This window comes from Saimiri boliviensis, chromosome 5, assembly GCF_048565385.1.
Source record: "Saimiri boliviensis isolate mSaiBol1 chromosome 5, mSaiBol1.pri, whole genome shotgun sequence".
NCBI classification, from domain to species: domain Eukaryota; kingdom Metazoa; phylum Chordata; class Mammalia; order Primates; family Cebidae; genus Saimiri; species Saimiri boliviensis.
Window position 1 is genome coordinate 16398904 of NC_133453.1, and position 14418 is coordinate 16413321.

At 36.7% G+C, this 14418-nt stretch overlaps 1 protein-coding gene across 9 annotated transcripts in view; it reads left to right on the forward strand.

Moving 5' to 3' along the window:
* The window catches only part of DOCK10 (dedicator of cytokinesis 10), a 278160-nt gene that overhangs the window by 134114 nt on the left and 129628 nt on the right, over window positions 1–14418 (forward strand). For all 9 annotated transcript variants that reach the window (XM_074398952.1, XM_003925467.4, XM_074398949.1 and 6 more), the window contains exon 4: window positions 11405–11487. In XM_074398952.1, coding sequence (XP_074255053.1) covers window positions 11405–11487 — 83 coding nt within the window. The remainder of the gene's footprint in view (window positions 1–11404; window positions 11488–14418) is intronic.

Genomic DNA, 14418 nt, shown 5'->3' on the forward strand with positions numbered 1-14418 from the left:
CTTGATCCCAATTGCTAATAGCTGCTAACATTTATTGACTACTTACTTTGGGCCAGATACACTTCTAAGCCCTTTACTTGTAGTAATTACAAATATATGTTTGTTATTATCACCGTTATCACCTTTTAATAACAAGGAAACTATGTCATGGAAATATTAAGAAATTGCCCAGCCAGCATTAGACAGCCAGGAATAGACAGATCCAGCATCTGGACACTTGCCACCAGCCCCGCCCCTGGGCTCCTAACGGTGGTGATCCTAACTGCCAATAGGGTGCTTTGCTGTAAAATTGCTATGTTCCTCTGGAAAGAATATTTCTCTCAGTCTTCACCCTCACAGCCTCACTGTGGTTTCTGCCCAGGTGACTCTGATGAATATGGTCAGTGGACCACACTTTCAGGAACGTTGGCTGGATTTTTGAAACTAGATTATGCTACCACTGAAATGAATTCATTGACAGTGATACAGCTTTGCAGAAACACTTGCTTGCCCTACTACAAGTGTATTAAGCAACATTATTGGTCCACCCTGTGCTGAATTGCCCTGCGGCTCCCTGTGGGGGGTCAAGGGCAAATACCATGGTTGCTAGGCAACAGATTGGCAAGAATCTAGTCTCAGCACATCTAGCTCAGTAAAAATGTAAGGTTTTTTTTTTTTTTTTTTTTTTTCTCACTGCTCTCTACTTTGACAGTTCTCAGCTTCTTGTGAAAGGCATTAGGCATTCTTTCCTTTTTTAAATCTTGAATGATTTCATATTTGAATGGGAGTTCACTCAAATGAACAGCTTCTTCCTTTCCTGTTTTATCTGTTATTAATTCTCCTATCTCTTAAATGTAAAATTAAATATTCCCCACACAAAATCATAGGCTTATTTCACATCCATTAAAATGCTGCATGCTAACATCAAGGTCTGGTTGAGTACGTAGTTATACAGACATTGTGCATACCTGAAAACTTTTGAGCACTCCGTGAACTAGGCATTATGACCTCATTTTACAGCCTAGAAAACAGGCTCTGATGAATAACGAACTCGCCCAAGTTCATACACTGCCAGAATTAAGGCTCTGTTATTTTTGACCTCATATTCCATGTTCTTACTCATTTGATTGTATCTGATACTTTGATAAGTTTCTTTAAGCCACATGCTCACTAGTCCACCGCTCACAAGGGAATGTATCCTCCATTTTGGCAAACTATTAACCTTTCTGCCTCAGTTTCTCCATCTTTAAATAGGGATATTAATAATCTTAGTGCTGTGATTCTGAAAATAAACATAGCAATAGTATGAAAACACTTGGAAAACAACTGCTGGAGAGCATTGTCTTTATCTGAATCTCCTAAGTGGCTTAGAATGAACATCTATAATCATAAAAAAAATCTAAACACATCCGTGATAAAATAAGCACCACTCCCACAGGGGGTTTGAGGTGGAGAGCGGGATGATGAAAGGGATCTATAAATAGGATGCAAACTTCCTAAGCAAAACTTCTCTAACAAAGTTTTTATTTTAATATACACAAAGGGATCATATAAAGTCGGAAGGAAGCTCAGCACACCAATTAAAACTGAGCTCTTGGTTCAGTCTCTCTTAACAAAACGAGATGAAGGAGCAGAGAATTGAGAATAATACAGTGGCTCAAGAGGGAACAAAGGTCTAGGGACCACTTCAGCTGAATGGCTGAGAGAAATACAGGGTAGCAAGTTACTCTGACAACAAAGCCCTCTCCGATTCCTGGAAACCAGCCCTGCTGCAGTTGTAGAATAATGATGAAATGAGGAGAAAGTAATGAATTCGAGAATCCAAGCCTCACTTCGGTCATGGCATAAAACCCTTGGGGATTTAGGAGGTATGACAACATTGAAAGAACAGAAGTGGGCCTGGTGCAGTGGCTCACGCCAGTAATCTCAGCACTTTGGGAAGCCAAGGCAAAAGGATTGCTGGAGCTCGGGAGTTCAAGACCTGCCTGGGCAATATAGTGAGACCCCATCTCTAAAAAAACTTTTTAATTAGCTGGGTATGATGGTGTACACCTGTAGTCCCAGCTACTCAGGAGGCTAAGGCAGGAGGATGACTTGAGCTCAGGAATTTGAGACCGCATGATTGAGCCATGCATATGCCATTGAACTTCAGCCTGGGCAACAGAGTGAGACTCTGTCTGTAGAAAAGTAAAAAGGAATAAAAGCAAATACTTATCTCTACACCCATATCTACACATGTACACACACACACACACACACACACACACACGCACACACACACTATGATTATGTACTGTCTTCATCCAAATAACATTATGTTACTGGGGCAAGGAAAAGTTGAAACCAGAAATGAATTTTAGAAAGGAAAAAACAAAAATGAAAACAGGATCCAAGACTAAATGATGGATACAAATAAGATTTAAGGCAAAGTAAATGTTGAAATCTCTAGCTGACCATAGAAAATTCACACTGAAAAAAAAAAAAAAAGAAAGAAAAACTCATGGTTTAAATCAGGGCAGAACCCAACTTTATGTAGGTATAGAATGTTCTGCAAAAGGCCAGATCTACAGGATATTCCTTAAGTGTCTCACACACACAGAAACACCGACACACACACACACACACACACACACACACACACACACACACACATTCAGTCTTTAATTACCTAATATCCATCAAGACTGTCTTAGAGGGAAAAATGACACATTTCTAAAATGTTTTGACCATGTGGAATGTCTGTCCATTTTTCCCCGAGTATCTTTAAGAAACACCTCGGAGAAATGCTCATGTGAATGTGATCCAAGGAGATCGCCAGACACTAGGGACACAGCCTAGTTCAAGTAAAACAGAATCAACTGTTAGGTGAACCTGAGTTCATTCAGGCTGATTCTAATGAAGGAAAATAAAATATTAAAGCCCCCAGGAGATCAGATAAATTAGTTGTTTCTTTTCATGGCCAAACCTCTATTCTTAATTCTTATTGATAGCATCGGAAATGTCTACCTGTGTTCAGGGAGGTCATGCAATTCTAAGACAGTTCTGCACAAGCCCCAGTAAGTTCTGTGGACTTACCCTCATACAGCAAATTATAAGTATAAATAACGTTAATCTCAAAGTTGGAAGTAATTAACACTTATCACAAATGTCAGTGTAATACTCTTTTGGCCCTTAAATTTCTCCCCTCATTCCCCTACCTAATTGTCAGATTATCGTTTCTCTTGTCCTAAGGACAAATGTTAATCCAGTGGCATAAATTAGGTATATAAGAATCAGCTAATTGCAATCCAGTTAGGTGGAGTTAATTAGCCTGTCTTTACAAAGAGTGAAATTTACATAGAAACTTCCTCTCCCTCTGATTTACTGTTAATACAGATCACATTGTGTCAAAAGCTAAAGTGTATGTGATAAAGAGCATCAACCATTGGATGGAAGAATAGACAAGGTTCATTAGCCAACATTTATTATTGGCTAAGAGGATGATACCATGTGGATGTAGCACAGTCCCTGCCCTCAAGCTGCATACCATCAGGCAAGAAGTAACAGGCCTATGATCAGATTTCTACAACACACTCTGGCAAGTACCCCCTGGAGTATTACTTTAAGACAAACAAAATCAGGTTTGCATGTCAGAAGGAACAATTAAAAGCATACCAGAGTGTGAATTGGTTGGCTTGGGAAGGAGTAAGACTGAAGAAAACTTGGACAGGTAGGAGACTATTTTAATAGTCCAGGTGCATGATTACAAAGAGCTGTATTAACATATGGCTACGTGATTGTGGTACCAGTAAAGACCTATTAAGGAAATAGAATTGACAGGAATTGGGGACTGAAAATAAAGTAAAGAAGAGGAATGTGTTTATGATGACTCCCATAATTATGGCTTGGGCTGTTACCTAGATGGTTGTGCCATTAATTTAAATAAGGTTCCCAGAAGAGAGTGAAGGATGAAGCAATGAGGATAACCTCATTTGACAACATGCAGAGAGAGACATCCAAGAAGAAAGTAAATACATAGGTCTGGACTACAGGAAAGTGTGGGAAGTTAACTGTGGATTTGAAAGTTGAAGCTTCGAACCTGGAAGAGTATGCCCATGAATACCAGAGAATGGGCCGGAGCTGGGAAGGCAGGTCCCTGAGCCACAATCTCACTAACGGGCAGGCAAAGAGGACCCTGTGTAAGGAAAGGAAAATGAGTGGGAAGAGAGGAAAGACGGGAACATATCTCAGAATTAAGGAATAAGGGTAATAGCGAGAGAAAGTGCATCAATGGCATAAAATGCCAAAGAAGAATCAAGATGGGGGCTCACTGCATTTGGCAATTCAGGATCATTGGTGGTCTTTAGCAGACCAGTTTCTGAAGCGGGGAGCACACCCTGATTACAATGGATTAAACTCTGAAGAGTGCGATGTGTTTCTTATCAAGCAAGGTGTTCATATATTGTTGTCCCTTTACTTTCAAAGCATAAACCCACTTCAGGAGTAAATCCAGTGAAAACATTAGAATTCTTCAGGCAGAGTACCCAATGCATACAAAACTTAAAAAATAGCTCCATAGGCCATATATTGATCTTTAAATTATATACCAAAATACTGCTTAATGTATTGCAGAGCAAAATTCTGTAAACATGAAAAACAATATGATCCGATGAGTGTAAGATTGGAAATGAAATCTCTTTCTCTTCCTCTTTCCTTTGCACCATTTGGACTCAGACAAGTGGCATTTAATTAATTCAGGAGAAAATTATGAATATTCAAGATAGAAGCCACATCACATGACTTCACGGAAGAAAAAGAGATCTTAAACAACTTAAGAGTCCTAGACATAGTGAAGAAAATTACAGAGGAGGGAGTTGGCTATAATTTAAAAGTACTTCATGTTGCTCATTTTTAACTGAAAGAAATATGTCTAACTAGAATGAAATTTATCTTGTCTCAAGAAAACACAGGGAATTTTCGTTCTTACTTTTATAGTTAAAATAATTCTACATGCTTTGTGGTTAATTTTGGACTGTGTATTATTTAAGTTGACAAAGAAACCATTCTTTTTACCAAAATGCCTTTGTTTATTGTACTTTATACTAACTTTCAAATTTCATATGTGTAGAAAATGTGCACTCACACTTGCCCATAAATAAGAATGTCTCTTAATAGTTTATTTGGGAGAATGGGTTGCATGTATAAATAAATTAAATCAAAATGAATGTTGTTTTCTGATCCTGAAATACTGGACAGCAAATGAATGACTCCAGTGCATTTACTAAGTATAAACTAGAGCACAGTTAATATGGAGTTTCTTATCTTAGAACTAACTCCTATATGGTGACCTCAGGGCATATTGAGAAGAAAACGAAATTACAAACATTGCTTCAAAATTTTTAAAAAGTTACATTCTTTCTTAATTAAATTAATGTAGATAAAAATATTTGTGTGCATGTTTTCTTTTAGTTTTGTTTTGGGAGTTTGGGATTTTTATTTTTTTGAAAAATAAGGCTCTTAATTTACTAATGAAGGACTTGCTGATGAAAATCTTATTGGAAGTTAAGAAATTTTTCACTTTGTGTTACTTTTTACAAATAAATTTAAAGCCATGTTTATGTTATGACTTTAAAAATTTAATGGAAAAATTAAGATATTAAAATCTGTTGTCTTACATTTGGCCTATTTGTGTTCATGTGTGGGTACTATATTCCTATCAAGTCAGAACAAAATGGATCACCCCAATTTTTTTTACACTAAATGTATAACACTAAAGGTAATAAATACACAAAAAGTGATTAAGATAAATTCAAGGGCATGTATTATTTACTGAACTTAGGATAAAATATATCTGGAAAAACAAACTATTAAAAACTAAAAACAAAATGGTTACATATTTCATGTTAAGAAGCTGAAGAAATTCATTTTCTGTTCACTAAAATTTCTAGAATAATACTCTTCTTTCCGAATATGAAAACCTGTTCCAATTCTAAGTTGACTTTTCCTTCTCCACAATAAAAATCCCTCTGAAATGTTTGGCAATAATTGAGTAAAACACAGATGTACAAGTTAGAGGTCTTGGCGCATAAGAATAAAAAAAAAATTAAGTTTAAATGTAAAATTTCAATTGCATTGAAAAATGACCCGGTTTTTATGGCTTACATGGGAACAATGATTGGATCATAATAGTACCAAGGTGTTTTAGTACCATCTGTCATTCATGTCCTGACAAATGACTTGTGAGATTCTAGCTGGGAAATTAGAGTGCATGTTCCCAGGTCAAAAAGTCTACTTTTATAGTTTGTTCAGCTGCCTTAACACAGCACATTTTGAAAAGAGAAACCAAATATTTTGGTTCATTTTTAATTTACCATCAATAAAGATATTGAATAAAAATTTAGGCTACTATTAGTTCAAAGCAACAAAATCATCTTGAAATGATTGTCCTCTGGATTGGCCCTTTATATGACATTATAGTTTACAGATGGGTATGTATGCTTATGTACATAATAATTCTACCTCGTATCAAGTAGTATTTTTTTTAAAACCAGGATCAATTAAATTAGGTCTATTAAATTAGATTGTGCTGTGATTTCTGAAACTGAGATATACTTATGTTTACATTATTTGTTTTGCCCAAATTTATTATTTTTACTTCTCCCTCAAGAGAATGATATAAGTTTTTTAAATATTACTAACTGTTCAACTGGTTTGTATAGTGCAGAAGCTAATTATTGCACTTTAAAAGAACAACAACAAAAAAAAAACACACACACTTTCAGTGCCTTTTTACTTTTTCACTAAAATATCAGTGTATCGGGTAACCATACATCCTGGCTCGCAGAAATAGTCTCACGTTCTAAGTGTCAGCCTGCCAGCCTTGCTAATAGTGCCTCCCTTCACTCTGAAATGTCTCAGTGTGAACAATAAATTATCTGGCCACACTTTCAATGCATAATTTGCCTAAATTCACTTAATTTCATGATGCTTCATTTTCAACATTTATACAATAGCCACAATTACTCCTCGACTTTATAAAGAATGGCATGAATATTAAAATTGCCATCATCATTTCACAAATACAGAATTATTTCCAGTGCTGACTAAGGGCCAAAATGAACACATTTATGCTGGCATTAATCTTTCTAGCAAGAAACCAGTCAGGTAATTAAATAAACCTCTATAGCCAGAAAGAAAAATAATTTTGCATCTAAAAAAACATCTGTTACCTGCTTATTACTATGTAGCTGGAATTCAATAATCAACCCTTTTATGAGATGAACAAATTGTATTGCCAAACGCAAATTGCTATTTGAGGTATATAATACGATTTGGATTGATTCTAATGATTCTCTGAGGCACAGGAAGAAGAAGAAAAATGAAATATTTTCTTTACAGTAGTACCTAGGGGTGCTCTTTATAATAGTCCACTCATTTTTAAAGTATTTAGATTTTTAGAACTTTCGAAGTATTATGTTTAGTCATTCCCAGAAGAAAATGATATAGAAGATCACTGATTAAACAAATAAATATTGAATATCCACTATAAATAAAACCTAACCCTGGAGTTGATATGTCCTTTTAAAAGGCTGTGTCTAGATGAGTGAAAACAAGCAGATAACTCCAGCTACTAGAATCCACTGTGTGAAACTAGGACCCCGAGGCTCTCAGTTCGTGGTCAGACAAGGCTGGACCATGTTATCACTCATGTGGAATCATGGATTCCACCTGGTGAAGTAGCAACATTTCTCCATCTCCTTCAGAATCATCTGTAGTACTTCTTACAATGTAGATTTCTGGTACTCCCTCCGGAGATTCTGATTCAATGCATCCCAAGTGAGATCCAGGAGCCTGAATTGTAATTATAAACTCCAAGGACCATGGACACTACACTTTTTAGGAAACTCTATCCTCATGGCATGAAAGCCTTTGGCCATGTTGACTTTGGCCTGCTTTTTGGTGTCTAAACACATACAGGCAGAGATAGCAAGCATAAAGGCTGAATAAGCAAATAAAATAAATGAAAAAAAAGATAAGCCAGGCATCGCTTTTGGGAGTAATCAACCATCTCAGAAAGCTCTTGCTTAATATTCACACCCTTTGGTTTTGAAGCTGACTATGGCAGCCTCCAGTTGAAAGAGGATAAGGAGCTGGTATTTTGAAACAGGTGCTGTGGGCTGGGAAGTCAGTAAGGGAAAATTGGAGTCATTGTCTTAATGTAACAAGGAGAGTTGTAGCCTGTGACTTTGAATTTGCAACAGATCATTTCAGCTTAGTTTTTGGACAAAGAGGAGCTGTAGTCATAATTATAATAGTTTTTAATGATCTCCTTAGAGTGACTGTGTGGGCTGGAACAAAGAATAGAGAATAATTTTCTGCGCTTAACATTTTCAAAATGCCATAACTATGTAGGAGAAATGGTTATGTGTTTGTAAAATGCACTGGCTTTCTCAGAATCAGAGAAATCACAGACTTAGAAGGATTCTTAAGAGTCATCTAGTCTAACTCTGATTCTCATCTACCCACCACCAAATATATAAAGCCTAACAAATAAATTTGGAAACAATTTAATTAAACAGAACTCTTTGATAATCAGACCTATTTCTCAAAAACTTCATTTTTAATAATTAAGGAATATGAATTGTTATTAACTGTTGTGAATGTGAATTATAGATTGAAACAAACATGCTGAGAAAAGTGATGTTAAAGCAAGTACTTATTGAGTGCTTACACTATACAAGGTGCTTTACACGAATTATCTTATTTGATGCTAGTGAAGGTGGTATTACTTACATAGATAAAGGCATTTAGAGACATTAAGTTATTTTATATCCCAGAGCTAATAAATGGCAGAACCAAAATTCAAAACCAGGTCTGTCTGATTCTAAAACAGAAACAGAAATATTATACAAAACATCTCAAATGATGGTCCAAATGTGTGGTTCGTTTTTAAAGTTTGCAGCCATCAAACAATTTATAAACTAGCTGAATAGACTTTTAGAATCAGACAAATCCAATTTGAAATTCTATTTCTACCACATTTGGTGCCTAGGTCAAAGAACTGAATCTCTGCTTGCCTCTCTAATCTATAAAATGGGAATAATATAGTCTCATAGAATGCTTGTTAAGACTATATGTAAAGTGCCTAATAGTATAGTATCTGACAAACATTTACAGCTCTTTATGCTCTTGTTTTTCCATTTTAAAATTGATTTTGTTTCATTTGAGAACAACAGTAAGGTACAAAAAAAAAAAAGAGGAAGAGAGAGAGAGGATGAGAAAGAATTATAACTATGAAAGCTCTGTCTCCATGGCTTGGGATACTGTTGACCCATATGCTCCTTGTCTAAATCCCTGGCATCTCTATCTAAAATGAAGATAAACATTTCAGCTAAGGGGCATATTAAGGCTCAATTTTCCTTTTATTTCCAGAAACACGTGCTTTGCAGAATTGGCTCAGGAATTGACAAGTTGCTACAGCTCACTGTACCATTTCGCTCAGATTCCCGCTTCATTCTAGTCCTCCCAGATCCCCTGACTTCCCTTTTACTATTCTTGTCTACATTCATCTGTCTTGCAGCTGCTTTAGTTTTCAACTCTCCTTTTGTCCTGTGTTCATAGCTGTCATCGTCCTACTCCCATTTCTGTCCCAGGGTCACTCCTTGTTTTGTCTTCAGTCCGCAGTTTGTGCGTGGGCACCTCCCTGAACAAATAAAGTCACAGTGCTGAGAGAACTCCAGGCCAGAGAAATCCAAAACAGCCCCATCCCCTCTCCCTGCCCTTTCATGTTATCTCGAGCCTCATGCCTGGAACGTGTGTTCTCCGTCCACCTTTCCACGTGTCCACTAGGCCACCCCCCTCCATCCTTTCTGCAAAGGCAGTGCTAGTGCTTTCTTTGCTGCAGCAGTCCTGTACCTTACCTATTCCCTTCTTTCTGACAAAGACAATCACAAGTCTTCACTCCTGACAGTGCATTAGGTTTATTACTCTTCATTTCCCCCCTTATGCTAAAGAATAGATGTTCTTGGTTTTTTGTTTGGTTGTTTTGTTTGTTTTTGTTTTGCTCTGTCACCCAGGTTAGAGTACAGTAGCGTGATATTGGCTCACTGCAGCCTCCACCTCCCTGATTCAGGCAATTCCCCTGCCTCAGCCTAGTGAGTAGCTGAAATTACAGGTGCAGGTCACCACACTCGGCTATATTTTCTTATTATTATTTTTAGTAGAGATGCGGTTTCATCATGTTGGCCAGACTGGTTAGAAAGACAAACGTTGCATGTTCTCACTTACTTGTGGATCCAAAAATGAAAACAATTGAACCCACGGAGATAGGGAGTAGAAGGGTGGTTATCAGAGGCTGGGGCGGAGGGGAGGTGGGGATGGCTAATGGGTACAAAAAAATAGTTAAAATGAATGAATAAGGCCTTCTATTAGATAGCATAACAGGGTGACTATAGTCAATAATTTAATTGTACATTTACAAACAACTTAAGGAGTGAAATTGGATGGTTCATAACACAAAGGATAAATGCCCAAGGGGATGGATACTCCATTTTCCATGATGCGATTATTATACATTGCATCAAAACATCTCATGTACCCTGTAAATATACACACCTACAATGTACCCACAAAAAATAAAAATAAAATAAAATAGAATCTACGAGTAATCATAGAGAAGACTGTGCTATAGTTTAGCACTAACAGGAGCAATCATGCAAATAGGAAAAGATTGGTTACTGAAGTAAGAACAAGAAAAAATGGGCTAAAATTATGACACAAGGCTCTCATATAAATAATAACATCTTTACCTACTAAGAATTGTTAGATCATGTCAGGACTTGCCAAGGGGAGCTGGAAAATGATGGTTGTTGAAGTTAGCAGCCTATCTGGTATGATTCAGGGGTGATTAAATTAGTTTTTGATTCAGTAAAATATAATAAACATGTTAAAAAGTTCCTCCTTCATGAGTCTGGAAAAGGTTAGATTTCCACTGGCAATGAAAAATGATTAGAAAGAGCAAGCTCCTTACGTACCTTAAAGTTGCTAATATCCAACCACCCCAGAGGCACTAGACCTGTCTTCACAATACTTCTTTTTGCTCAGGCAGCTGGTTTTTTTAATGATAAGATATATATATATATATTTTTTTGAGACAAATCTCTCTCTTGGCTCACTGTAACCTCTGCCTCCCAGGTTCAAGCTATTCTCATGTCTCAGCCTTCCAAGTAGCTGGGATTATAGGCATGTGCCACTGTGCCCAGCTAATTTTTGTATTTTTAGTAGAGACGGGGTTTTGCCATGTTGGTCAGGTTAGCCTCGATCTTCTGACCTCAGGTGATCTACCCGCCTCAGCCTCCCAAAGTGCTGGGATTACAGGCATGAGCCACCATGCCCGGTTTTTTAATGATAATTTTTATATTAATAATTGTCTTTTTCTTTCTTTCAGGCTTGTAAATTTTATAGTTCCCAGTGGCATGTGGTAAACTACAAATACGAACAATATTCTGGAGACATTCGACAGCTACCCAGGTAAGAACCTATTATGAGCAATTACTGGCTTTTTCCAAATGTAGATGATGTTCTCTGTTCTCGTCCTGTCATTGTTTATGAATACATGTACATTAATCATGTGTCAAGGCACATTTTCCAAAATGTATAAATAGGAGTCAAGATAGTACGTTTTGTTTAACACAACATTGCATTTTGTGTAGTTTGCATCTTCACAGAGTGTGGAGTGAGACATAAATATACTCTGATGTAATTTTTAAATGTAATTTTAACTTTCATTTATCATTATATTATTATTTTGTGAGCTGTTATTTTGTGAGCTGTCTTTTCAATAGAAGGTACAAGAGGATTAGAAAAGTACCATATGGCCAAAGAGTTTTTCTGACAATATTCTCTATAGCAATCAGATTTGTTACTTGTTTTATGCATTTCCATGCTGGGATATCAAAAGTCATTAAAATAAACAACTTCCACAAAAGTTATATATATATGTGTGTGTATATATATATATACACACACCAACACACATATATATATACACACACACACACATATATATGTACACACATAGATAGATAGATAGATAGATAGATAGATAGATAGATAGATAGATAGATAGATGAACAACCAAAAGGAAAATAAACACCAATTGTGTCCCTGACTCTCGGAAACATAAGCCTTTGGAGAAAGTAACGTTGTTCTGCTTCTGCTCAAAAGTCATCACCCCAGTAAAGCTCACCTGACTACCTGAACTAAAATAGAAATTAATTCAGTGTCTGTTTCCCTTCTAAAGTAAAAATCCCCAAAGGGAAGGGACATTTCCCTGCTAAATCCCCTGCAGGCTGATAAGAAGAGGCACATAGTACGTGTGCAGTACTATAATTATTGGATGAACAAACTGAGTAAATGGCAAATTTTAAAATATTATATTCCTGGATGGGTTTGGAGTTGCTCATATTTAAAGAACTACCTTGAACTGGTACTAACTGACTGGCTCATCAAGCTAAGATTATGCAAATAATTCAGAAAAACACTTGAAACAATCAAAAGTTAAGTTTTTATTAACACTCCGTTCAAGTGGAGCACTGATGTGATACACATTGGATCTAGTGTTTAATAGATACATGGTAGAGAATTGGGAAACACTTTGCTAGATTTCCTGTGGAAAGCATTTTTTTGAGACTTGTATACCAGGAAGCACTGTTCTCTGTTTGTGAATATGGAATTTGAAAGAGCAATAATGAACTAGATTTAAGAAGGTGACATTTGATCTTGGATATGAATGAACAGTAGCTGTGAACACAGGCATCTTGGGAAAGGATTCTGGGGATGAGGCAAAGACCCTGAAGTAGTGTGAACCAGTATGGTCACTGGAGTAGAATGAGTCAGGAAGGCTAGAGGTTAAGGCTGGAAGGGCGTAGTAAGATGAAACCAAGGACCTTATGCAAGGGACTCTGTGTGCCCTGGAAAGGAGCTTGGATTTTCCTTTCATTGCAACAAAAGCCTTGGGAAATTTCAACCAGGGGTGTGGCATGATCTAGTTTACCTCTTGGAGATAACCCTTGGGCTACTCTATGGAGAATGACACTGCAGAGGTGGCAATTGAAGTAAAAGACAGAAGGAGGCCATTTCTTTTGGGGTTTCATTACCGTGAAGAGAAAAAAGAAAAATATGCTCCTTCTAATCTGCAAATCTTTTTTTTTTCAAAACATTGAACAGTGATGTTTACCAGATCTTTGAGCATGCTTTTAGACTCGAGTGGATTCTGATAGACAGCCTCCAGGTTGGGAAGGTTCACCATACCCCAGGCATTCGTGAGTAATTGTTGCATTTAGAATGTCTGGGTGATTCAGAATTTCAGTTGTGCCTACACACATTTTTGTAGGCACAACTGAAAAGCAAAGCATCTTTTAACATCAGGCCTTCCTCTTTCTGAAAATAGTTCTGAGAAGTGGTTACAGCTCGGAAGCTGTGTCCAAGAAGTTGGGAGACTGCATCTTAAGTTGAGAGGATGGAGACTGCAGTATTTAGCTGTCCTTATAACTAAACGTGTTCCCACCGTCTTTAGGTCCATTGCACAATTGGCTGTATCCCCAAACACTGCTCATCTTTCCTTATATTCATGGTGCTGTAAAGAAAGCAAGCAAATTAGAGATTTCACATACACAGTATTCTTCCTCTGTTAAAACAATGGAGAAAGCACCTCAAGAAAGAATCAGTCCTGGACATTATTGCTGAATTGCAATTCACATGGTTTGCAAGATTAACCTCATGAGAAGAAATGAAAAAAATTAACTGAAATATTGTTGAGAATTTCCCTTACTTTAACTAAAGAAAGTGGAAGTTGATACCAAGAAAGGGAAGGATCAGACTGCCACAAAGTAAGAAACTTCGTGTATTCAAATTGAAAATCAGAAGTTCTAGAATATAACCCTTTCACATATACCCCAGAACAATGAAGATGACCACTGAATGGCAGAATTATTCTTTAAAATGATTTTACAGAGCTAAGCATTCCTCTCTGAAGACTACATGTATTTAGGTCAGTAATGGAAACAGTAAATTTACTTGGGTCTTCTGAGGCTAATAGAAGTAAATCATTTTCATACCTCCTGAATTAGAAGAATTCTCCTACATCTGCTACCAATTTAAATTGCTTATTTCTTTTTATGAGTTGCTGAAACTGCAAAATGAAAATTTGCAATTCTAGAAAAGCAAAAAAAAAATAGGTGAAGTTTATTATTTAAATTTGTATTATTGACCCTTAAGATCGTCACTTTTTTTTTTTTAAGCAAGAGTTCATAGGAAGATACTGAAGAGATAGATTATTTCAGGCTAGAATGTAAAACACAAGCCTTTACACATTATGAATAGAAACCAGCACTGAAATCCTAGAAGAAAAAAGCAGCATAAAAATATGTGATGTCACTGATTTCGTTAATCCACCAGGTA